This window comes from Carassius carassius, chromosome 42 (assembly GCF_963082965.1).
Source record: "Carassius carassius chromosome 42, fCarCar2.1, whole genome shotgun sequence".
Taxonomy (NCBI): Eukaryota; Metazoa; Chordata; class Actinopteri; order Cypriniformes; family Cyprinidae; genus Carassius; species Carassius carassius.
In genome coordinates, this window is record NC_081796.1 from 21,688,179 (window position 1) to 21,714,778 (window position 26,600).

The 26,600-nt window shown below is 38.5% G+C and overlaps 2 protein-coding genes and 1 pseudogene across 2 annotated transcripts in view; all 3 read right to left on the minus strand.

The window, feature by feature from the left end:
• Positions 1–26,600, minus strand: part of LOC132124186 (guanine nucleotide exchange factor VAV3-like) — a 131,739-nt gene that overhangs the window by 73,220 nt on the left and 31,919 nt on the right. The window lies entirely within an intron of this gene.
• Positions 613–11,099, minus strand: LOC132123879 (putative ferric-chelate reductase 1). The gene is made up of 18 exons (XM_059534574.1): positions 11,021–11,099; positions 9,821–9,954; positions 9,646–9,759; positions 6,858–6,865; positions 6,685–6,766; positions 5,534–5,631; positions 5,300–5,405; positions 4,995–5,186; positions 4,525–4,626; positions 4,300–4,447; positions 3,402–3,515; positions 3,197–3,312; positions 2,306–2,392; positions 1,945–2,036; positions 1,807–1,865; positions 1,580–1,720; positions 1,382–1,407; positions 613–1,256 (listed from the first exon to the last, which is right to left on the minus strand). The coding sequence occupies exons 1-18, from the start codon at positions 11,097–11,099 to the stop codon at positions 1,167–1,169; spliced, it is 1,788 nt and encodes a 595-aa protein (XP_059390557.1). The 3' UTR covers positions 613–1,166.
• LOC132123880 (glycogen debranching enzyme-like) lies at positions 8,052–25,683 on the minus strand (annotated as a pseudogene).

Below are 26,600 nucleotides of genomic sequence, written 5' to 3' on the forward strand. Positions count from 1 at the left end.
TGTCTGTTTCCTGTGTTCTTCTACAACTGCCCTCCACATTTACCAGCCGAACACCAGGAGGCCTGTGCTGAAACAGCAAGAACCACGAGGCACAAAACTGTAAAAGATGAAAGCCAACCAGCTGACTTCACACAAGCTGCTAAATCAACACCAGAATGCCACAGCGGTGTGTCTCAGTAAGGTCCTGGATGAGGAGTGTCCAAGTCTTTATGGTGAACATTAACCCTAATACTGTAGTTACGAGTTTGCTTTCTCTTCTTTGTCTAATGTGGCATAAACTTGAAATACTGTTCAGAATTTAATGGGTTTACTGTTTACAACACACATCCCTGGTCTTAATGCAAACAATTAATCTGTGCATGTTTTTCCAAAAGAAATGTGTTTTTGTAATTTTTCATCAAAGCTTGTAGACATCTTTTTTTATTTTTTATTTTTTGTCATACTTAGGACTAACGTATTAGTCCAGTTTAACTAGTTTAGTCATTCAGTTTAACTAACATCATTCATCTGTACATCTTAGTGCGTCCAATTCAGCTAAAAAAAAAAGTAAACAAAATGGCCTATTTATAAATCTATATACTGTATGAATAAATTTCCATAGAAGAATTCTTATCTCATCCCTTGAAGAGTCTGAAAATGTCCAATAAAAATATGACTTTTGTTGCATACAAATACCTTTAATGACACTGCCATCTGGTGGTTGAGTGCGGTTGCCTTGTACACTTAAGTTACAACCATAATATAATGTGTTAATATACATCTAAAATTATATAAAAATATTTATAAAAGTGTTAAATATATTCCATAAATGTTTTAATCAACATTTGTCAAGTATTAAAATGAAAGAAAATAAATGGCCTCTTTGATTAAATCCCAAGATAATTTCACTACTGTTCTTCTAACACAATCTTACAGTACAGTAATCTGCAAATGTTCCTTACTCAAAGGCACAGCAGTGAATCTTTAATAATAAGGAATGTCATATTAACTAAAAAGAAAAAAAATATAATAATGTAGAGATTATGAAGAGCTTATCTGAATTCCCAAATGAACACTAACACTGAGTAAATTGGACAGATACCTACTGTATATACATACTCCTACAACAAAAGAGCCACAAAGTGAACCCAAAATCAGTGAGGAAGGCCATAGAATGTTGGGGTTATTTAAGTCCTGCCGATTCCCACAAGAAGTGCTATTAAGAAGGGCAGGTTTCCCAAAATGAACAGGATAAGCAGGACTGTTTCAGGTTTCGTCTAACAAAAAGCAAACACATTTTTATTTTAAAAACATGGAAATTACATGATCACATTATATATGTAGTTTGCTAAATTATCTATAGAATGTAATGGAAGCTCATATGTCTTCATCTTAGACTTACCGATCCGAAACTGCAAATCTCAGAATCTAAAATAAAATGAAAAAAGGGTCAAACACACCATTTAGACGTTATATTATTATATAATACATTTCCAAATAATAATTAAAAATATCTTTAAAAAAAATAAAAATACGTATATATATATATAAATAAATATATATATAAAACACTTTTATACTACTGTGAATGTAGTATTACCTTTTTTCTTGGCGCGTAAGTTAAGATCTTGAAGAATATACATCACAGCCTCCCAGGTAACAAAACCTCCCATAACTTTCAACATCCATCCATCCTCAACATATTCTTCAAACAGTGCCAGACCGGTGAAAATTGCAGCAACTGTGTCACAGATTAAAAAAATAAATACTGTTTTTCTTCTGAGGAAATGTTAGACATTGATGAAGATAATAAAGTTGCTGTCGTACCTGCGAGGCCTTTGATAGCTAAAGCAATGAAGGAATGGGCCCAGCTGAAAACAAATCTCCTGCAAAGAAAACCATCAGATTATAGTGATGCTTCCCCCTCGTTTTTGCATCTCTTATTTGGTTAGAAGTTTCTCTCACCGTTCATGTTGTGGCTCACATCGGAAAGCAGCAACTATGGGCTGAATAAGACTGAGGATCATAACCAAACAGCCCAGGACAGGATGAGCCCCCTACACACACAGATAAAACACTGAATTACAAGAGACACTACACTTTAAACATCTGAAATTAACAGCATTTCAATTTAAAACCCTTTATATAGTTCTATTATATATCCATGTGGAAGTGTTTTCACTATACATTTTGACTGCCAAATTATTAATTAAAAAAAGGAAATTCTGTCATTCCATTTTTAACATTCTATTCATTGTCATTATATTGCTGTTGTTGCTGTCTTTAGGCAACTAGCCACCATCGTCTTTAATTTATTTGAGCTTACCCCACTCCAATCCTGGGCATAAGCAAACACCAGGATGAATGCAATGGCCGTGGCAATGACTGACAGCACCATCAGAAACACGTGGGCCTTTGGAACAAGACATACATCATATGTAACTATTTTTAACACATTTACCAGGTTAAACTTATTGAAGGTCTATAAGAACATTACATGATGCTTAAAAATGTGCATTCAAATGAAAATTTATTAAAACAGATGAAAAGCACAATTTGGATGCACATTAGCTACATCCAGTCCAATCATTGATATTGCTGATTTTGTGGTCAGATGTAAATTACTCAAAATGATCTGTGTATTTATAGAACAGTTTATTATTATTGGGCTGTAATCTGTTAAATGTTATATTACATGGAAAGGTAGTTAATGACAAATGATGTTCACACACCGTGACTAGCTTCTTATCTTATCTTGTTCACAGTAACTGCACATATAATTATTACTGCAAAGCGTTTATCAAAGAAAAAGAGATATGAAGAAAACAGATAATGCTGACATGACACATGACACACTTACAAATGACCTGATGAGCTAGATAAATCGGACCAAATGGGAAAGACTCTGGCCTTTTCTTTTATTTAGTTTATAGAAGAAAAAAAAACGAAAAAAAAAAACCTCCTGATCCAGCCAAATTCATCTGTGATTTTTAAGCATAAAAGTTGACACTAACACCTAGGTCATGGGTTTGATTGCATACATTTAAAAAATTTATACATTGCATGCAATAAAAACATTTGCGTAAATCTTTATGTAATCTGAAACTGGGTTACTAAACCTGACTACAGCATATAAATGAATGGATCAGATGTTATCCTGCAGTCAGTTTGAAAGGTTTGTGCAGTGTGAAGAGTGTAAAAACAGTTTGCAACTTACCATAAACCAAAAATCTTTACCGCAGCAACCATGGTCCTTGGCAACTCCCTTTAAATAGCGTGCTATTAGCATTCCTATACTGCCCGTGGTCATCCAGGAGATTAACATAAGGCAGCCTGGAAAAGATCAGTATCATTAGGACCACAAGAATGCTGATATGATGCCCTAATGTGGATCCAGATGCAGTCTCTCATGACGTACTCACCATGGGCTTTAACAATCGCTGGGAATTCTTCATCATCTGTAATGACCTGGCTTGGAACCTGTAAATTAGCCTTTGTACTACTGACATATCGACTTGTGTGGATCTGGATGTTACCTACAAATGAATGAAGATTCAGTCATCATTTACTCATGATTTACTCAGATCTTTTAAAGAACACTCATGCTGCTCATGTCATACAATGACTAGAGACAGTCAAGCTTTAAAAAAGAAAACTCCATATAATTATCGTAAGAGTCCATACATTCAGTGCACCATATACTGTATATTACATGTCCTCTGAAACCAATCAATGGCTTTCTTGGAGGAGCAATCTAAACTGTCTCGGTTACAGATGGTTTAAAAATGAAGCAGCCAGATTGTTAACAGAAACACAGAAAACGGATCATATCTCCCCTGCCCTTGCCTCGTTGCATTGGCTATATATGATGATTGATTTTGATACTTGTTTTTTTTCTCTATTTATGTCTCTTTTTCTATCCGCTTTTTTTTTTTTAACTCTGAAAGCACCATGGAGCAACTACGGTTGTGTTAAACTTGTGCTCTTTAAATAAAATTTGCCTTGCCCTCACTTGTCCTCAGTGTGAAAAGATATGCAAAATATGCAAATATCAAAAGAAAATCAAAGAATTTGTGAGACCTGGAGAATTTTTCTGAGGAACAGTGGGCAGTTTAGCTGTTCAGGACAATTGCATATTTTGATAAAATAACATTTTGCAGTTACTGCAAAGTGTGTGTAAAATTTTGACCACAGCTGTATTTGACTACTATAATTACATAATTTAATATTACTATAAGAATAATTGTATTTTCTGAATAAAACAAAAAAATGATCAATATGAAATTATACTAAAATAATGCTACAACGCGATCCACAGACCTTGACTGGTGGAGGGTCCGGCAGCAATCATGAGGTAGTACTCGCTAGCTGATGTTGCTCTACTTCCCGTGCTAATAGCATTACGAGAAGTAAAAGAACAATTGATATTTCCATTCGTCAACGCTTTTTTTATATCAGTCACATTCACCTGTAAACATATAGAATATGTGTGATGACATCTAATGACATAACAGGTGAAAATGGTGGCACACAAGAGGAATGTACCAGTGAGAGAATAGTTGGCGCTGTTTTTCCTGTAGAAAAAGCATGTTGCACTTGGAGGTTGCCGCTGCTGTCCACACCACAGATGTAGATGTCGTCATTGCCCTAAAATACAAACAAGAAAATGTAAACTTTTTGAAACCATATGAACATAATGTCTCATTGTTCCAGGGAAAACAAAATCATATTTAGGGTTTGCAGATGTTTTTTGTGGAATGCATAATTAGTCAGTGCTGACAGAGGAAGGTCTTCAGATAACACTCAACACAGGTCAGCAAATGTAGATCTCATGTTACAGGGAAAATGTAATGTGTCCGACGCCTACTTGGATGTTTATAGTGTACGGTACTGACATACTGTATAACTGATATCCAGGCCCACACAGAGTTCTACACAGTTCCCATTTTATGCAGGCTTGTATATTAAATATTTTTCAGGCAAAACAAGGAAGAAAAGACCTGCTGATATCTCACCATTTCCTGGTCATCTGAAAACCCAATGGCGAGATATCCACTGGCCTGGCCAAACATTTCAATCCTCATTTCTGATTGGTTAGATGTTGTCTGGACTGCCATGAAGTAACAGCCTGTGTTGGCAGCTGGGTCACAGTTGTTGGGCTGACTGAAGCAGACTTTGGTTTTCCCACAATCAGGATTTGATGAAACCTGAAATCAACAGAGCAATTTCTTGCTGAATATAAAACAACATACAGAGAAATACATAATTCATTTTCCTAGTTTTCATGTTTGTTTAGGTTTAAAATAAAAGCTAGACTTACAGTCGGAGTATTTGGGGTTAGAGAAGAAGTTCCTGTACCATTATATACCACAGTAGAACTCTTGACACCAACCCAAAAAGTAGAAAAACCTTTTGCAAATGTGGCTCTGAAACAACACCAAATGTTCCATTCCAAATCACACAGAGAAATATAAATAAAAATGAAAAATAAGTATAAGTTTCATTCAACTGATAAACAACACACTTAAGAAAGTATACACATAAAAAAGTATACCTGAATTCTATATCGCCAAGCTGTCCAGATGTAGGGGCTGTCCATTTAGCATCAACTGAACTTTTTTTATTGTCTGATGTGTGAGAGACTGCACTATTCTGAATAATATAAATAATAATACAATATAAAAATGGGGGAATTTCTGATAATTTGCCTATGGTATTTTATAACAATAATAAAAAACGGCAACATCCATGTAATCCCATACTAGCTTATTAGCAAAATGGATATGAAATAATATATAAAAATAAAATTATATAAGAAGCCTCAAGTGTCACACTTTAAATGGCATAATATGGCATAATATAATATACTATAATATATTTGTTTTTGTTTCTTCTGCACCAAACACTACAGGTATGTACATAATGTAGAAAAACTCACAGCAACTCCATTTTGGCAGGAGAGGAGCTGCGCATTACTGTTTGTCACAGTAAAAGTGCCGATGGGAGTAGTAGAACCAACTCGACGTGCTTGTAACATAAACCCTTCAAACTTATCTCCTGATTGGCTGTTTAACAATACTGAGAAAGAAGAAACAGTGGAACTTCCTTACATACTGGACATTTCAGATTACTGTCAATAGTGACTCAACATAATATGATTATAAATTATAAATCCATGTAGTATAAATACCATAAATGCATTACATTACATTTAGTAACAGTACTTTTTAAATACATTATAGTATCAGCAGTTATAACATAATAGCAACTAATTTCTAAAAGTTACTTAAACATAGTATACTGCAAAATAAACTTATTTTAATGGTAACTTTTTAGTGGTAATTTATTATGTCTCATTTGTTAACATTAATGCATTAGCTAACATTAAGTAACAATATAAGCAATACAGGTATAACTTAACAAAATAAAATCTTGTAAACTGAAAAACTATAAATAGATATTTTTGTAGTGACAATTGTCCTTGATTGTAGAACTGACCTCTCATCTGGGAAAACTGTCTTTCAGCATACTATTCAGTATTCGTTTAATAAAACAATTTTGCATAACAGTTCTATCGTTTTATACTGTAGTACAAGTTTTGTCTACATTCTTGAACTGCAACTTCATGAGGTAAAAATACATGTTGTTCCCTAAACAGCTATGAAAGCTGTTTTCAAAGCAAAATAGTTGCAGAAGCAGTCTAACCTGTGATTTGATCTCCCTCTTTAAAGGTGGTCTTGTCGGCGGTGATGCTGAACGGAGCAGTGGTGCTCTGAGCGCTGTTACCCTCGTGAACAGGCGTCATAGAGTCACACGCTGCGCTGACAAGTCCGTTACCGTAACAGTGCACGACGCCGACACAGCAAAAGATAACATACAGAAACATCTGTGGAGATTTACAAACTCACTATAAGTAGCGAAATCAATGAAGAGCGACGGGGAAGCAAAGAAAGAAGACACAAAAACTTGTTAAAAAAAAAAAAACCTTTCGAAAGAAATTCGGTGGATGCTCCTGCTACTGTTGTGGCTTTGTTTTTGCTGGTGTGTGCGCGCTCAAGAATCCAGTCACTGCTCCACTGTAAATAGTCTTGTAATTTGTGGGCGGGGTATACCTGAACAGGTAAATGATGCTGTAATGCATTAGTGGGCTATCACGAGATCCCATGACTCGCAGGTACAATTAGCACCGATTATGATGTTTTTTTTTTTTATTATTATTATTATTATTATTATTATTTTTTTTTTTTACTTCTGCTAAAACAATGAATACACAAGCTTGTTTTCAGGTGCTTTTAATTTTAATTAAAATATGAATCATGATTAATCTTAAGATTTCTAAAGTAACCAAAAAACATTACTTAGTTGTTTTAAGTTTTAAAAGTGGGAAACGCACATAAAAACAACAGTTAGCCTACTACCATTAATAAAATATGTAATGGTTTAAAATATTGTCTAAACCGTGTGAAAAATTGTTTAAACTCATTTATCACAATGAAACATAGTCAATTTCTCCTCTAAATGAATTCCTGTTTATTATCCAGATTGATACATGAATGTACTTGCAACAACTAAAAAGACAAATTAAGTGGATCATCATTATTTATTTAATACTGTTCTTTAAAGCAGCTTTGCTGTTTGTTGTTTCCATAAAACATAGCATGAAGTTAGCAACTAATGCTACTGTTATCAAAAAAAAAAAAAACGTCCAATGAGAATTGGCATAACTAAAATTCCAATGTCGTTTAAATTGTATATATACTTGACATTTTCTCTACTGTAAAACTACTTTAGGTTAAAAAATGTTGGTCTTTAAACAACATCTAATTAGAAAAGATGCAGAGAACAAAAAACTGATTGAGAATAAAAATGTACCGACAAATTATAATTTGTTTTCCTTGTAGGGGCAACCCTGGGAATTGAAATCTTATCTTCCCTTTCAATTCTAGCCATACACAAAGAAAAAGAAAAAAAAATCACAGTGTTATATGGCAACATTGTACTATAGTGGGTTAATCACACTGAACATATGATCACTAATTTGTTTGTGTATAGATTTTTTTATTTGTCTGTCACTCTTAGATCAAATTTGAAAAATAATCTCTGTAAGGCATGAGTGAGACTAAAACAGGTGCGTCATGTTACCTGAAGTAGTTTGTTGTGTACTGTAGGTTTATGGAGGCAGAACGGAATTTTCTGTTGCCCATGGGCAGACAATGAAGCAACCATGACTTTGCAAAAAAGAAAGACCGCCCCTACTGTGAATCTAGACTTGTGTGTCATAGCTGAAAGATTTTGAAATATGAATTTAGAGAATGAAATAAAGTACCAGTTGTATTTAAAGGTAAGGAATCTATTATTTTTCTTGAGGAAGCATGATATCTACTTTAATAATCACAAATGAGCATAAACCTGCTTCTTAACCAACAATCCAAATCTGCTAGTACTAACTAACAAGAGTTAACATGACCGAAAACCTCTTTAAAAGTGAGTTGGCACAATCAAAAGATAAAGTGTTTCCATTTCTTCCAAACACTAAAACATCTCGGAGAGTATTTGTGTCTGCACAAATCTGTGAAACAATGTAAAACAATGTACTATGGAGTTCTCAGGAAGGTGGCAATAAGTATATGAGAGCTTGTCCTTGACATAATCATAAATCATATAGAGCTTCCAGAACAGTGGCGATGGACCAAGCCTGTGTTTCACAACTGAATGGGCAGTACTGTCCATTTTCATTGGTCAGCTCAGGTAAACCCTTCCAAGGTGATCTAGATTAATAGAGAACATATAGATATGAAATTTTATATATATGTGCTAATGACTCAAACACTGAATTTTTAAACTCAATCTTCTGTAGATTCAAATCATTTCACTCTTTTAAAAGAAACTGCTTTTGTGTTAGTCTGAGCTCTGTAATACCTTTCTAAATGAGTATAAATTCTAGACAGAACATTCTTCATCAGGTACACACTTTTGTTGTACTTCTCCTGGCCCATTTTCTTAGAAAAATAAAGCTTGGCTCATAGGAAGTATCCAACTAGCCACAACCATTCCTGTAAATGAATGATGAAATGAGCATAATTTAAAAAAAATAAATCTCTTACATCCAAAACAATTTATACTTTTTGAAAGGATAGTTTACCCAAAAAATGAAAATTGTCATTTACTTCCAAACCCCATTCACTTCTGGAGTATGTGAAAAGATATGGAAGTCAATGGGGACCAGAAACCATTAGGTTACCCACATTCTTCAAAATATCTTATATTGCATTCAGCAGAAGAAAGAAATTCATACAGGTTTGGAACAACGTGAGGGTGAGTAAATGATGAGAGAATTTTCATTTTTTGGGCAAACTATCCCTTTAATGTTTGAGAACATACAGGTCCTTGGTGATAGTTGAATCCTTTCGCACAGCAATAGTTGTCATTATCCAGGGAATTGTCATAAATGCCACAGTACACTAGATCACTGTTAAACAAATAGAGACACACCAACATCAGAGATTTCTACATACAAATGACTTCACCGTTGCACAAATATTCTTGTTCTAGACTAAAAGCACTTATCAAGCCATGTCCAGTCAGTAAGCCAGCCAAAAGAGCACACTTTTAACTCAAGTAGCTGCTTAACCAACAGGCAGACAGCAGGTGTTGTTTTCTACTCACTCTGGACAAAGCGTTTTCATTCCCAGAGGACCGAGCAATTTCTTTTCTATAATCTCTAAAGCCTTCCATGCTCTCTGCACTGTAAACAACTCTGGTGCCTGGTAAAAGAAAAGACTGCATAAAAGAACAGCCAAAAAATCCTCAAAAATAATCTTTTATAAGCACTTGGACTCACCACCACCATGGCGATGGTGAAGTTAGGCCTGAGCTGGTAGTCACACCAGGGGCTAGAGGCCCCGTAGCTGTCTTTGTAAATGCATTTCTTGTGAACCAGTTCTGGATGTTGCTCATTTGGGTCTGCAGGGTCATCTGACACATAGAAAAACCTTTCAAAATTCTCCTGGATCCTTTAATTCCACTGTTTATTGGATATCGACTGTTCAGTTCCTGGAAAAATGACACTGTAATGGTCATGATATCTTTGAAATATAAAGTGATAAGCATGCTGTCAGCTGATTATACTGTATCATTACAGTAAATAGTGATACTACTGAAGGTGTGTCTTTTCAACAGGACAGGAATGACTAGATTCAAAAGTGAGTCGCTGTGTCAACACTCATCTGCACACCACAACAATGTTGCTCTGGTAGTAGTTTGAACCTTTTTTGGAGTAAAATAAAAAGTAAATCAAGTAAAACAAAATTAATTACTGGTATATAATTTTGTTTTTATTCAATAAAAGATTTTATTACTTATTTTGTAAAAATGAACAAAATAAAATAAAAATTACTAATAGTAAACAATATTAAATATTAATAAAAAATGTTTGCACCTTTTTTTGTAATACAATAAAAATGATAAATTACTGGCACCTTATTTTGTATCAAACAAGCATTGACAGTTTCATTGAGAATGTGAATGTGTTGAAGAGGATGTACCATTTCTGTGTATTGTGACAGAGGAGTAAGGGAAATATCCATTCTCATTAATCGTCATCAGCCAGTGCACCGCTGACTTACAGAGACCCACAATCTCCACCGCAGAGCCATCCCTGCACATAAACACTACACCATCCACTTGACGTATTGAGGATTGGTTTATCCTTGCTCAAAGCTATTCCGTCTCAGTGCTTCACACTGAAAGGATTCTTTTGTGCTAAATATAGTGGAGCATTATTATATGGGTTTAGCATTACAGGTATGTTAGGAGGTGGTTAAAGCACCTGGGTGTGGCTGGAACACCTCTATTATAAGCTTTGTCGCTCTCTCCCATTTTATCCATCCATGTCCCACAGTTGAAGTGATTTCCACCGTAAACAAATCCCGTCTCAGGATTTACTTTGGCCTCTATGTTAAAGCCTATGGCACAGGACAATAGGAAAAGTAAGGTATGGTTCGAGTCAGACATGAAAAAACTGTTTAGGAAAATTACTCACCTTCATCTCGCATGTTGTGGTCGATCTGTGGACCTGCGTTTCTCTCTCTGAACTCTACTCCCTGCATATGACGCTGCATAGCCTCTTGAATAACCACATATTATGGCTGGTCGTAAACCTAATATAATTCATAACAACAATATTAACAGCCTTTAGTCAAAGTAAAAATAACATTTTGTGAGCATATATATATATATATATATATATATATATATATATATATATATATATATATATATATATATATATATATATATATATATATATATATATATATATATATATATATATATATACATTCACCTAAAGGATTATTAGGAACACCTGTTCAGTTTCTCATTAATGCAATTATCTAATCAACCAATCACATGGCAGTTGCTTCAATGCATTTAGGGGTGTGGTCATGGTCAAGACAATCTCCTGAACTCCAAACTGAATGTCAGAATGGGAAAGAAAGTTGATTTAAGCAATTTTGAGCGTGGCATGGTTGTTGGTGCCAGACGGGCCGGTCTGAGTATTTCACAATCTGCTCAGATACTGGGATTTTCACACACAACCATTTCTAGGGTTTACAATGAATGGTGTGAAAATGGAAAACATTCAGTATATGGCAGTCCTGTGGGTGAAAATGCCTTGTTGATGCTAGAGGTCAAAGGAGAATGGGCCAACTGATTCAAGCTGATAGAAGAGCAACTTTGACTGAAATAACCACTCATTACAACCGAGGTATGCAGCAAAGCATTTGTAAGGCCACAACATGCACAACCTTGAGGCGGATCGGCTACAACAGCAGAAGACCCCACCGGGTACCACTCATCTCCACTACAAATAAGAAAAAGAGGCTACAATTTGCACGAGCTCACCAAAATTGGACAGTTGAAGACTGGACAAATTTTGCCTGGTCTGATGAGTCTCGATTTCTGTTGAGACATTCAGATGGTAGAGTCAGAATTAGGCGTAAACAGAATGAGAACATGGATCCATCATGCCTTGTTACCACTGTGCAGGCTGGTGGTGATGGTGTAATGGTGTGGGGTAGTGTTGTCACGGTACACGGTACCAAAATTTCAGTATTCGGTACCGATACCAGTGAAAATCCACGGTTCTCGATACCAATTTCGGTACCAAAGCAAAACACAAAAATATGCTAATTAAAAAAAAAATACTTTTTAGAACTAAAAATAAAACCAATGCCATTCTTTATACTTATTTACAATTGTGTTTAAAGTTTTTCTACAAGTTATATAATTATGAAAAACAGTAAACAAGTTTCACCCAAATTTAATTTGTCTTTTAATTTATGAAATTTAAACATTTTATTTTTGGTAAATGAAGGGGATTTGCTATTAAAATTAAAACATGGAAGAAATATTGTGATTTATTTCTTTAAAAAATAAAGTTTAAATTTATAAATTTATACATTTTTTCAACAGTAGTAGCAGTATCACATAAATTTGACTAAATAATAGTAATATTTCTATCACAATGCCTTTATGTAAAAATTAACTTTTAGGCCTAATGAATGCATATTTGTAATTTTAACTGAACTTAAGACGTGGTGATGCTTAAGATATTTTTGGTCATTGAGGGTTTCTGTAAAAAAATAGTAATAGATCATATTAATTATTATTAAAAGATAATACTACTACTAATTCTACTATCATACTAATGTATATACAATGCACTATGAATTGATGAGCTGCTGGGCTCATGAATATTAATCACGTTAATTTCTCCATATGGACCAGTATCTGTAAATGTTAAGCCGCAAAAGTTGCGTTTAATTTATGAAATTTAAACATTTTATTTTTGGTAAATGAAGGGGATTGGCTATTAAAATTAAAACATGGAAGAAATATTGTGATTTATTTCTTTAAAAAATAAAGTTTAAATTTATAAATTTATACATTTTTTCAACAGTAGTAGCAGTATCACATAAATTTGACTAAATAATAGTAATATTTCTAGCACAATGCCTTTATGTAAAAATTAACTTTTAGGCCTAATGAATGCATATTTGTAATTTTAACTGAACTTAAGACGTGGTAATACTACTACTAATTCTACTATCATACTAATGTATATACAATGCACTATGAATTGATGAGCTGCTGGGCTCATGAATATTAATCACGTTGTCTGCGTTCGGTCAAAATGATTTGCTGAAATCAAAACAGGAACGGTAAGAGATCAGCGCCAGCCAATGAAATTGCCATTTGCGCATTAGCTCCGCCCACTACCAGAGAAACCATTTCTGCTTGTTCGAAAATGAATATGAATAATTCTAAATGAACTCCATTATTTTGACAGGAGATTTTGACATTATTTTGACAACCCCATTATTTTGACCGGGTCTTTTGACAACACTAGTGTGGGGGATGTTTTCTTGGCACACTTTAGGCCCCTTAGTGCCAATTGGGCATTGTTTAAATGCCACGGCCTACCTGAGAATTGTTTCTGACCATGTCCATCCCTTTATGACCAGCATGTACCCATCCTCTGATGGCCACTTCCAGCTGGATAATGCACCCTGTCATAAAGCTTGAATCATTTCAAATTGGTTTCTTGAACATGACAATGAGTTCACTGTACTAAAATGGCCCCCACAGTTACCAGATCTCAACCCAATAGAGCATCTTTGGGATGTGGTGGAACGGAAGCTTCGTGCCCTGGATGTGCATCCCACAAATCTCCATCAACTGCAAGATGCTATCCTATACTATGGGCCAACATTTCTAAAGAATGCTTTCAGCACCTTGAATCAATGCCACGTAGAATTAAGGCAGTTCTGAAGGCGAAAGGGGGTCAAACATAATATTAGTATGGTGTTCCTAATAATCCTTTAGGTGAGAGTATATTAGGGCTGGTAAGCGATAAATTTTTTTTATCTAATTAATTACATGATGTGGTGAATAATTAATCGAATTAATCACACATAAAATTTGTAGAAATTACACCCAAAAGATAATTTAAAGTCATTGTTGTGTAAAGCATCAAACAGCATTACAAACCGTGGCGCCCCCAGAAAATTTTAACAGGGGTGGCCAGGTGAGGCCACAGTAAATCTTGGGGTGGCACACCAAAAAAAAAATGGTATCCCTGGTATTTCTGGGATTTTATCGATAACGATAAATAGACAATAATGTCACTTTAATTGTGCTGATATCTTATTTCTAATTGTGCTGACAGATGACTCCTGAATTTTTTATTTTTACCTTTACGCCATCTTTTCTAGAAGTGTGCACCATCTTTTAGGTCAAATACTTGCATTTGGGCTGTTACCAAGCAAATGCAATCAGTATCAACAAAAATGATCTTTGCAATGCAGAGAAAACAGAAGCTGCATCTGAAGTGCCATTGAGATGTTTTTACACACTGTTTAATGCAGCTCTGTGGGACATGGTAACTTTAGCCTGTAGTTATAAATTAATAAATAATGTTCTGATATTTTAAAAATAGACATTGAAAACTGATGTTCGAAATTATTTAAAAAATAAGAAGGTACCGTAAATATGAAATTAAAACCAACAGTAGGTGGCAGTGAGTCACTGTTAATAAGTGAGTCATTGCGATTGAACCGAATCATTTAAATGTTTGATTTATTCAGGAACGAATCACTGTCATGTTGCTCAGAGACGCAAAACAGTGGCTGTGTTTGGAATGATTTTTGTTTGAACTGTTGTATAAAAGCAATGTCACACTTGTAATTATGCTGACTTTTAGAGAAAAATGCCTCTTTGCCTCTTCGTGTGATAATAACTATATGAAATTATATAAACTATATAGATCTATAAATTTTCTGCCCCATTTCTTGAAAATGTGATAATTCAAAATTTCCAGTGAAAGAACGCACTACAAATACGTATGCGAACCAGTCTAGACCATCTAGACGTATGTGCACACTCTGTGTTTTGTTTGGACGGGGGAGGGCGACGGGGGGAGGACTACTCCGGTGCTGCCAATCTGCAATCTTTTTTGGTGGCTGCAGCATGTGCTGCATTTTTATTTTTTTATTTTTATTTTTTATTTTTTCTTAAACTATTACGAATTTACATTCTGCATTTAAATTTATAGTAGGTTACACACTGAAAATCATCCTAGGGGTGGCCACAGGGGTGGCCAGAGTTTATTCAGTGGTGGCCGTGGCCACCCCTGGCCACCCCTTGGGGGCGCCCCTGATTACAAAAAGTAGTTTCAGCAAGAAATACTTAGTTTGATAAAATTGATTACATATAGCCTACTCTTTTGGACCATGTGAGTAAATGATATGAGTAAATTTTTGGTTGGGTGAACTATAACTTTAATCATTTATTTTCTTAATTGTATTATTATTACTATGAAAATATGAAATTATTTATTTAATGAAATTACTCTGAAATAATAAACTAATCTAGCCATGGGGGTCACAGTCCAGTGACTTCTGTGCCAGTCCCAGGCCCGGATAAAAAGAGAGGGTTGCATCAGGAAGGGCATCCGGCATAAAACATTGGCAAATTTAACCATGCGAATCATCAGTACGAATTGCATACGAATTGCATGGAAATTGGGCTACTGTTGGTCGAAAAAGTAGAGGAGGGAGGAGAGTGCACAGACAGAGAGAGTAGAGGAAAGGTAAGAGTGTAGGACTGAGAATAGGAACTCTAAATGTTGGTACCATGACAGGGAAAGGTAGAGAGCTGGCTAATATGATGGAGAGAAGGAAGGTGGATATACTGTGTGTACAGGAGACAAGGTGGAAGGGTAGCAAGGCTCGTAGTATAGGAGCTGTTTTATTATGGTGTTGATAGTAAGAGAAATGGGGTAGGTGTTGTCCTGGAGGAGGAGTTTGTGAGGAATGTCCTGGAGGTGAAGAGAGTGTCAGACAGAGTGATGAGTCTGTAGTTAGAGATTGAAGGGGTGATGTTGAATGTTGTTAGTGGTTATGCCCCACAGGTAGGTTGTGAGTTAGAGGAGAAAGAGAGATTCTGGAATGAATTAGATGAGGTGATGGAGAGTATTCCCACGGGTGAGAGAGTGGTGATAGGAGCGGATTTTAATGGACATGTTGGTGAGGGGAACAGAGGTGATGGGCAAGTTTGGAGTTAAGGAAAGGAACCTTGAAGGACAGATGATAGTGGACTTTGCTAAGAGGATGGACATGGCTGTGGTCAACACTTATTTTCAGAAGAGGGAGGAGCAAAGAGTGACTTACAAGAGTGGAGGTAGGAGAACACAGGTAGACTACATCCTATGTAGAAGAGGCAATCTGAAAGAGATTAGTGACTGTAAAGTGGTAGTGGGAGAGAGTGTAGCCAGACAGCATAGGATGGTGGTGTGTAAGATGACTTTGTTTGTCTGTAAGAAGAAGAGGTCAAAGATAGAGAAGAAAACCAAGTGGTGCAAGCTTAAAAAGGAGGAATGTTGTGAGGAATTTAGACAGAAGTTGAGACAGGCTCTGGGTGGTCAGGTAGTGCTGCCAGATGACTGGGAAACTACACTGAAAGTAATCAGGGAGAAAGGCGTTGGGTGTGTCATCCGGAAGGAGGAAAGAAGATAAGGAGACTTGGTGGTGGAATGAAGAAGTTCAGGATAGTATCCAGAGGAAGAGGTTAGCCAAGAAGAAGTGGGACATGGACAGGACTGAAGAGAATAGACAGGGATACAAGGAGTTACAGCGCAGAGTGAAGAGGGAGGTGTCTAAGGCTAAGCAAAAGGCATATGACGAGTTGTACACTAGGTTAGACACTAGAGAAGGAGATAAGGAATTGTACAGGTTAGCTAGACAGAGGGATCGAGATGGGAAGAATGTGCAGCAAGTTAGAGTTATTAAGGATAGAGATGGAAGGGTGCTCACAAGTGCGGAGAGTGTACAGAGGAGATGGAAGTAGTACTTTGAAGAGCTGATGAATGAGGAAAATGAGAGGGAAAAAAGAGTAGAAGGGGTGAACTCTGTAGAACAGAAAGTAAATAAGATTAGAAAGTATCAAGTCAGGAAGGCTTTGAAGAGGATGAAAAGTGGAAAGGCAGTTGGTCCTGACAACATCCCGGTGGAGGTCTGGAAGTGTCTAGGAGAGGTAGGTGTGGAATTTTTGACTAGTTTGTTCAACAGGGCTTTAGAGAGTGAGAGGATGCCTGAGGAATGGAGAAGAAGTGTGTTAGTGCCGATCTTTAAGAATAAGGGTGATGTGCAGAGTTGCAGCAACTATAGGGGGATAAAGTTGATGAGCCATACAATGAAGCTATGGGAAAGAGTAGTGGAAGCTAGGTTAAGAAAGGTAGTGGATATTTGTGAGCAGCAGTATGGCTTCATGCCCAGAAAGAGCACAACAGATGCAATTTTTGCTCTGAGAATTTTGATGGAGAAGTATAGGGATGGTCAGAGGGAGTTGCACTGTGTGTTTGTAGACTTGGAGAAAGCGTATGACAGGGGTGCCAAGAGAAGAGCTGTGGTACTGTATGAGGAAGTCAGGAGTAGCAGAGAAGTATGTCAGAGTGGTGCAGGACATGTATGAGAGGAGCAGGACAGTGGTGAGGTGTGCTGTAGGTAAGACAGAGGAGTTCAAAGTGGAGGTGGGACTGCACCAGGGATTGGCTCTGAGCCCCTTCCTGTTTGCTATAGTGATGGACCATTTGTCAAAGGAGGTCAGACAGGAGTCTCCTTGGACAATGATGTTAGCAGATGACATTGTGATCTGTAGTGAGAGCAGGCGAAGGAAAACCTGGAGAGGTGGAGGTTTGCGCTGGAGAGAAGAGGAATGAAAGTCAGTCGTAGTAAGACTGAGTACAGTAAGGTTACAGGGTGAAGAGGTGAAGAAGGTACAGGAATTTAAGTACTTGGGGTCAACAGTCCAGAGTAATGGAGAGTTTTCAAAAGAGGTAAAGAAGCGAGTGCAGGCAGGTTGGAATGGGTTGAGAAAGGTGTCAGGAGTTCTGTGTGATAGGAAAATATCAGCGAGAATCAAGGGGAAGGTGTACAGGACAGTGGTGAGACCAGCTATGCTGTATGGTTTAGAGACAGTGGCACTTAGGAAGAGACAGGAATCAGAGCTAGAGGTATCAGAGCTGAAAATGTTGAGGTTCTCTTTGGGAGTGACAAAATTGGACAGGATTAGGAAAAAGTACATCAGAGGGACAGCTCATGTTGGACGTTTGGGGGACAAAGTTAGGGAGGCCAGATTAAGATGGTTTGGACATGTTCAGAGGAGGGAGAGTGAGTATATTGGTAGGAGAATGTTGGACATGGAGCTGCCAGGCAGGAGGTGACCCCTGAAGGGAAAAGACGAAAGAAGAAGAAGACTCTAAATAATAAACTAAAACTGCCAGTAAGTGGTGGTAAATGTCTCAATGATTAAGTCATTGAGTCATTTATTCATTCATTTGATTCGTTCAAATGGCTGATTCATTCAGGAGTGAAGTAAATGGTCCTTAATGAATGGTTAATTGAAGCATTAGGCTTGTTCGACTTGAAGTGGGTCATCACTATCAGATCGATCGGTGTGTGACATCAAAGAACCGCAAGCTTAGATAGCAGACGATTCCTTGTGCTTTTGAATCAATCTTGCGGGTTTTGATGTCATAAACCGGTCGGTCTGTGCAGTGCCACTTCAAAGACAGCCAACGCATATGCCAATGGTTCAATGTGCAACATTATGTCTAAAATAACACAATATTAACTTCTTAATGAACTGTTTTATGAGTATCCCATTTGAGTATCATGATATTGCACCTCTACATCTCATGTGATATTTAACTATGTGATGTAAATATTAGACACAATCTCAAACTGTCGTTTTGACTCATATTATATGTGTGTATATATATATATGTGTGTGTGTGTGTGTGTGTGTGTGTGTGTGTGTATCCTTTATAATATTATTAAATATGTAGAAATTTACACAGTAAGTGTTATATTCTCAACATAAATTTGACTACCTCAATTTTTAAAACAATACTTTTGTAAAATGGTTGTTTGTTTATACAAGACATTTATGTAAATTAAACTTACAAAGGTGTATGAAAGGTGAGTTTCTGTAGAATATACATTTAAAAAAAAACATTGCATTTTCAATATTTTTCAAATATGTTGGATGTTATATGGAAGTTTGGTAAATTGAGTAAAAAGTAGGGCAGGACATTACTAAGTAGGGCAGGACACTACTAAGTATCATAAGCTGTCAAGAGATTGTTTCCATTCTTCTTACCACTGTCCCCAGGGGCTGTGCCTCAGAGTCATCAGTGGGATACATACGTGACACTGTCACGATCGGTGTTACAGAAAACATGGAGAGGGTACCAATTGCAGGTTAGATGTTTATTTCAGGGCAAATCCAAAAGGGGTAAACAGTCCAGGCAGGGTCAAAACCAGAATATCCAAATCCAACATAAACAAGACACGAAGACAAGGCAAAGCAAGGCAAGAAGCGACGGACATTAATTAACTCTCAAACATTAAACAAGGACTCCGTCACACAGACTCAGACAGACCGGGTATAAATACACAGAAGGATAATGAGGGAACAGGAGACAGGTGGGGAACAACCAATTACTTAACAAGGAGGAAGGTGACCAAATAAGGGAACAGGAAGTGATAAGGTGACAGACACTGTGAGAAAGGAGGACATCTAGTGGAAACCCAGGGACACAACCCAGACACTGTGACAGAACCCCCTCTACGGAGCGGCTCCCAGACGCTCCTCGACAGACACAAAACAGACCAGGAGGGTGGCGGACAGGTGGAGGCTCAGGGGGAGGGATGGAGGGCCAGACTCACTGAGGGGAACAGACAGAAACATAACAGAAACCAAGAAACACAAAACAGAAGTCCATGAAGGACATCATGTGGCGCCCACCAGGGCGGAGCAGAAGACCACCACAGCCGTGTGGTCAGGGCGGAAGCCCCCCAGGGCGGAGCAGAAGACCACCACAACCGTGTGGTCAGGACGGAAGCCCCCCAGGGCGGAGCAAAAGACCACCACGTCCTTGTGGTGACTAGCCCTGACTCTGGAGGGTCATCGGTGACTAGCCCTGACTCTGGAGGGTCATCGGTGACTAGCCCTGACTCTGGAGGGTCATCGGTGACTAGCCCTGACTCTGGAGGGTCATCGGTGACTAGCCCTGACTCTGGAGGGTCATCGGTGACTACGCCTGACTCTGGAGGGTCATCGGTGACTACGCCTGACTCTGGAGGGTCATCGGTGACTACGCCTGACTCTGGAGGGTCATCGGTGACTACGCCTGACTCTGGAGGGTCATCGGTGACTACGCCTGACTCTGGAGGGTCATCGGTGACTACGCCTGACTCTGGAGGGTCATCGGTGACTACGCCTGACTCTGGAGGGTCATCGGTGACTACGCCTGACTCTGGAGAGTACACGAAACCCTGACTTGACTCTGGAAAGTCCACAGGCACCTGCCTCGACTCTGGAAGGTCAACCGGAACCTGACTGGACTCTGGAGGGTCAACCGGAACCGGACTCGACTCTGGAGGGTCCACTGGAACCGGACTCGACTCTGGAGGGTCCACTGGAACCGGACTCGACTCTGGAGAGTTCACTGGAACCGGACTCGACTCTGGAGAGTTCACTGGAACCGGACTCGACTCTGGAGAGTTCACTGGAACCGGACTCGACTCTGAGGGGTCCACAGGAACCGGACTCGACTCTGAGGGGTCCACAGGAACCGGACTCGACTCTGAGGGGTCCACAGGAACCGGACTCGACTCTGAGGGGTCCACAGGAACCGGACTCGACTCTGAGGGGTCCACTGGAACCTGACTCGACTCTGGAGGGTCAACTGGAACCTGACTCGACTCTGGAGGGTCAACTGGAACCTGACTCGACTCTGGAGGGTCAACTGGAACCTGACTCGACTCTGGAGGGTCAACTGGAACCTGACTCGACTCTGGAGGGTCAACTGGAACCTGACTCGACTCTGGAGGGTCAGCTGTGACTGTAATCTTGTGCGGCGGCGCTAGGCAAGCAGCCATCTTGGGTCCTGACTCTGGACAGGCGGCCATCCAGTACTGTGGTGCTGGATTGACGGTCATCTTGGGCCATTACTCTGGATAAGCGGCCATCTTTGACCGTGGCTCTGGATCGGTGGCCAACTTGGGCATTGGCTCTGGGTTAGCGGCCATCTTGTGCTGTGGCCCTGGGCTGACAGCCATCTTGTGCTGTGGAGCTAGGTTGGCGGCCATCTTGGGCTGTGGCGCTAGGCTGGCGACCATCTTGGGTTGTGGCGCTGAACTGGCGGCCATCTTGTACTGTGGCGCTGGACCGGTGGCCAATTTGGGCATTGGTGCTGGGTTAGCGGCCATCTTGTGCTGTGGCGCTGGACTGACAGCCATTTTGTGCGGTGGCGCTAGGCTGACGGCCATCTTGGGCTGTGGCGCTGAACCGGTGGCCAATTTGGGCATTGGCGCTTGGTGAGCGGCCATCTTGTGCTGTGGCGGTTGGCTGGTAGCCATCCTGGGGAGTGGTGCTGGGCTGACGACCACCCCGCCGGAAGAGACAGGAGTGGCTGGGGCATCCCACCGAAGCCGATGCTGCAGGTAGCGCACAAATTCCCAGAATTCCAGTGTCTCTAACTGCGCCATCTCCTCCTGAGACACTGGATCATCCAGCCCGCCATTGAAATAGTCTTTAAGGGCCGCATCGTTGTAGCACAAGCCCTCGGCCAGGGACCAGAACACCTGAGCCAGGGCACCCACTTCATTTCCCTCTTGGCGGAGGGCGGTCAACCTAAGATACTTGGTTCGCCGCTCCGCCATCTTGGCTGGGGAACGGAAAAACGACATACCGCTGGTTCCTAGTGTGACGGAGTCCATCTGTCACGATCGGTGTTACAGAAAACACGGAGAGGGAACCATTTGCAGGTATGATGTTTATTTCAGGGCAAATCCAAAAGGGGTAAACAGTCCAGGCAGGGTCAAAACCAGAATATCCAAATCCAACATAAACAAGACACGAAGACAAGGCAAAGCAAGGCAAGAAGCGACGGACATGAATTAACTCTCAAACATTAAACAAGGACTCCGTCACACAGAGTCAGACAGACCGGGTATAAATACACAGAAGGATAATGAGGGAACAGGAGACAGGTGGGGAACAATCAATTACTCAACAAGGAGGAAGGTGACCAAATAAGGGAACAGGAAGTGATAAGGTGACAGACACCGTGAGAAAGGAGGACATCTAGTGGAAACCCAGGGACACAACCCAGACACTGTGACAGACACAGGGCACATAAGAACATCTGTATACCTTTGGGCACGATATTACAGTAGTCCTGGATGATGACTTCAGAGTCATCAGTGTTGGGGAGTAACTAGTTACATGTAACGGCGTTACGTAATTTAATTACAAAATAAATGTAACAGTAATCAGTTACAGTTACTAAGAAAAAATGAGTAATTAAATTACAGTTACTTGTGAAAATTGTAACGATTACAAAGAGGATTACATTTGAATATTTACACACATCCACATACAGCTTATTTCTTTCCCAAATTGCACTAAGACATATGGCCCATAATCTCCGAGACGGGGAAAACACATTCGTAGAATCCAGTCATAAAAATGGAAATCAGCCTATAACGCGGACGCAATATGTCACATTTTGGACGAATAAATCAAAAGTAGGTCAGTACACTTGAATCAAAACCCGATATGGACTGATGTCTGTGAATATTAAGCGCAAAAAGACTGAATATGAATCCTGCACATTCTGCGTGTCTGTGGAAATCAGGCGCTGACTGGACATCGGGAGAACCGGGACTATTCCCGGTGGCCTGGCAGACGATTTGGACTTCTACTTTAATATTGTTATTGTATAATTGCAGGCCGAATATACTAAAGCGATTATTTCCGAATCCGCCATTCGATAATTAAATTTCTAATAAATCATGAATCGGTTAGTCGTGACTGGCAATGGTTGGGCTCGCGCGCTCTCCGCGCCTCCGCCGAACCGTTTGGATCAGACTCCGAGTAATCAATGCGAGAGAGAGAGACCGGAGTGAACTGTGTAAGCGCACAGCTGGAGCAGAGAAGTGACACTTCTGTTCAGGGTTTGCAGTGCAGGTCAGTTTCATCTGTAAATATGCTAATGTAGTTTTGTCTTTGTTTACTTAGTCAAGCAGCAGCAGCACATTGCTCACACTCACTCAAAATACTGTATAAACGACGTCATTATTATCTATTGTAATGTTACAGTAGTAAGTTAGCAGACAAATCATCATATTTTATCATAGGTTTAGGGGGAGCTAGTGGATACAAAAACACAACCCTTAGGAAAATTAATGTAGCCTATGGTATGGCACTAACCGTGGTTTAACTATGGAATTTGTAGTAAAAATAAATACAAGTGGTAATTAATTTGCCAAAAAAACAAAATTGCACTTACAAAACATGGTAAAAGTCAAATAAAAATCTTCAGTATTAAAGTCATGAGAGAGATGGGTGGATAATGGAAGTGAAGGTGCAGTTCAGGAGAGAACTCTTGATTATGTTGCATGTCCCCAACCTAAGGATTCAAATATTTTTTCATGTCAGGTCCAAAAAAAAAAAATAAGGTTGTCCATGTTTCAGAATGGGTTGTAGGTGTATGAGTGTGAGATTTCCCAGCCTATTTTTTTCCCAGTCCACCCCTCATGGAAATTAATCTCTAGATCAGTCACTTCATGAGCATTTTTTACTTGTTTTGAGAAACTATCATCATATCATATACAAAGAGACAGCAGTGTTTCAAAAAGACACCAATGTTTCAGGAGTTTAGTACACAAAATAGGACACATGCTTATTAGATAACCGTATTTGAGTTGATGTGTATGCTTTTATTTTTTTATTAACTATTTTTCCCCAAACCATTGTTAGATGCAGTTAGATGCCTGTAGTTATGCAAAGATTTGGTTTCAAAAACAGTATCTATAAACTATTTCTTTAGATTTTAAACCTGCATTGAACTTCAGATCAATCTCAAAGTAAAAGGCAGTACTAAAGTCTGATTGTGTGGTGGATGTGTTCAAATGTGATCATCTTAATTCAGGTGATGAAGGATGGAGAAAGTCTGACAGTATTGAGCACTACTTTAAGGTTAAACCTGCATGGTGTAAAATGGTTGAAGATGATTAACAGTTGCAAATTAATATTCATTAGAATTTTATAAAAGTAATCAAAATGTACTCAAAAGTAATTAGTTACATTACTTTATTAAAGTAATTAAAAAAGTTACACTACTATTACATTTTAAATAGGGTAACTTGTAATCTGTAACCTATTACATTTCCAAAGTAACCTTCCCAACACTGAGAGTCATTGGTATGCATTCTTAAATTAGATGCTCACCTGGCCTCCAGGTACCTCCCTGTTAAAAGCATGAGGCCACGCAGTGCTATGAAAGTGTCTCGCCCCCAACAGCAGAAGATTCCAGTGAAGAAATGTGGCAGATCTGCATAGTTGATAATATTTTATTATAAAACAAGTCCAACATTAAAAGGTATGTAATATGTAGAAGTGTATGGATTGGTACCTCAATGATAGGTAAAAATTGATAGCCTAAATGCACTGTAAGTCGCTTTGGATAAAAGCATCTGCTAAATGCATAAATTTAATTTATTTAATTTAATAATTATTATTTTAATTACACTGCAACTTTAGCATTAGAAAGCATGTCACTATGATTTGTATAAGCATAATTTTATAGGTACGGCAACACTTTAAACAATATGCACCTGAGGCCCTGTCTAGTATCAAACATGTGGTTCTTTTTCTTTTTTCTTTTTTGTAATTTAAAGCATTTAAAGCATTAAATAAATATAAACAGTCTTTTCAGTTAAATGATTTACAGTAGATGGAACTGTGTATAAATCCAACCTGCAGCAAGAGAAACGCAACACTGCTCCTCTTGTTTGGTCAACCTGTTGAGTCGGACCGGGACATCCTCCAGTTCAGGGGAGAGGGGCGGCAGGGCAGGGATGCGATCCACCCCACACATCTGAACTGACCCCAGGGCCAGCTGCTTAACCAGGGTCGATCCATTCTGAACAAAGCTGGAGCCTATTACACACATTTACAATTTACACACAGGACAGATATTAATAAATACAATCTTACACTCAAAATTACATTTAACAAAAAACTAACCTAGACATTTGGTTGAAAACAGCATCTACAGCTGTGGCATACGCCCTGACAATAATTGCATCAAAATAACATGGCACCAAATAGCGTGGATTATGTTTAAGGTAAAAACAGCACTGAACCACTTTCCAACCTATGAAAAATTTAAAAAATGTATTTAGACAGAAGTATGCTGCATCAAAACAGTTTTACATTTTAAAATATCATATTATTGCTAAGGTAATCTTTGTGATTTTTAAAAAGGCCCAACTTTATTACTTCATTCATTTATTTTCCTTAACATTTCTAATGCAGAGCTCCTGCAGAGCTCCACCTTTATTCATCAGGCGAGAGCTCACGTAATCGATCATCCAATCACCTTGTCTGAGATTGTCACAGAATGGATGTCCAAGGTCATTCTTGGGCCGAATCTCAGACAACACTGACACAAACCCTGTTAGTAATGAAATTATGAGGTTTACACAGTCACATAACTACAGTGACCTGAAACCAATCCTGCTACATGTGTATTTTTTTGGTACCTTGTAGGCTTCCATACTTCAGAGGCATCCAGGATGGTATGAATAACTGGATTGTATTTGAACATGATTAAGGTAAAAATGACTCACAATTCTAGAGCTATTTTCAGGATGCCAGGGACATTGCTGTCAGTCAGACTGCCGGATTTATACAGCCGGTTAAACTGTGAGAGTTGATTTCGCAAGTAGCCAACCATTTCCTGAGAGTTTGGATCGAGACTCACCCTGTGAATTCAGTTACATGTTGACATTAATTAATTAGTGTTCATTTAAAGAAACAGTTCACCCAAAAACTAATGCGCTCATGTGGTTTTAAACAAGAAATGCTGTTATTTTTCCATGGAACACACAAAAAAACTCTTCCCCAACTTTCAAGCTCCAAAAAGACAAAGGAGCACTATAATTGTGCTTTTCTATGGAATTACATTTGGTTCAATATAAATGAACGTAACTTTATAAAACTGAACGTAACTTTTTCAGAAACCATCAAAAATATGCCATTACAACAGAAGAAAAACTTATTATTTTTTTTATTTAACAGGCTCTTCAAATATGCTTCATTCTTTGTTAATGTTTTTCAAAGATTCGTTTCCACTAATCGTGGATTCTGAATGCATTGCCACAGATTTTGCTTATGCTTCGCAGTTTTTCGTTTGGTGTTTTGACACAAACCTCTCGTGGGGGCGGGCTTAACAGTGATCTACTCTGATTGGATAGTGAGCTTTTGATGGACAGGTGCTCTCTGACCAGGAAGTACAGACGCCACTCAGTGGCGTGCATATTGGAAAGCTCTCTCAGTGATTAGATCTGGTCTCTACCGCAAAAAATTATTTTTCACAAACAAAGTGAAAGAAATTTGTTTTAAGCTCATACACAGGTTCTACCCTGTAAATAATTTAATACAAAGATTTAAATCTGACATTGATCTTACATGCTCTTTTTGTTCGA

Excerpts from the sequence above, each read along its gene's own strand:
- LOC132123879 (XM_059534574.1), bottom strand. The coding sequence starts at position 11,099 with ATGCAGCGTCATATGCAGGGAGTAGAGTTCAGAGAGAGAAACGCAGGT. Across the intron at positions 3,313-3,401 it reads AGCGATTGTTAAAGCCCATG|GCTGCCTTATGTTAATCTCC; the intron begins GTGAGTACGTCA and ends GATCTTTTCCAG. Across the intron at positions 1,721-1,806 it reads AGCTATCAAAGGCCTCGCAG|TTGCTGCAATTTTCACCGGT; the intron begins GTACGACAGCAA and ends TCTGTGACACAG.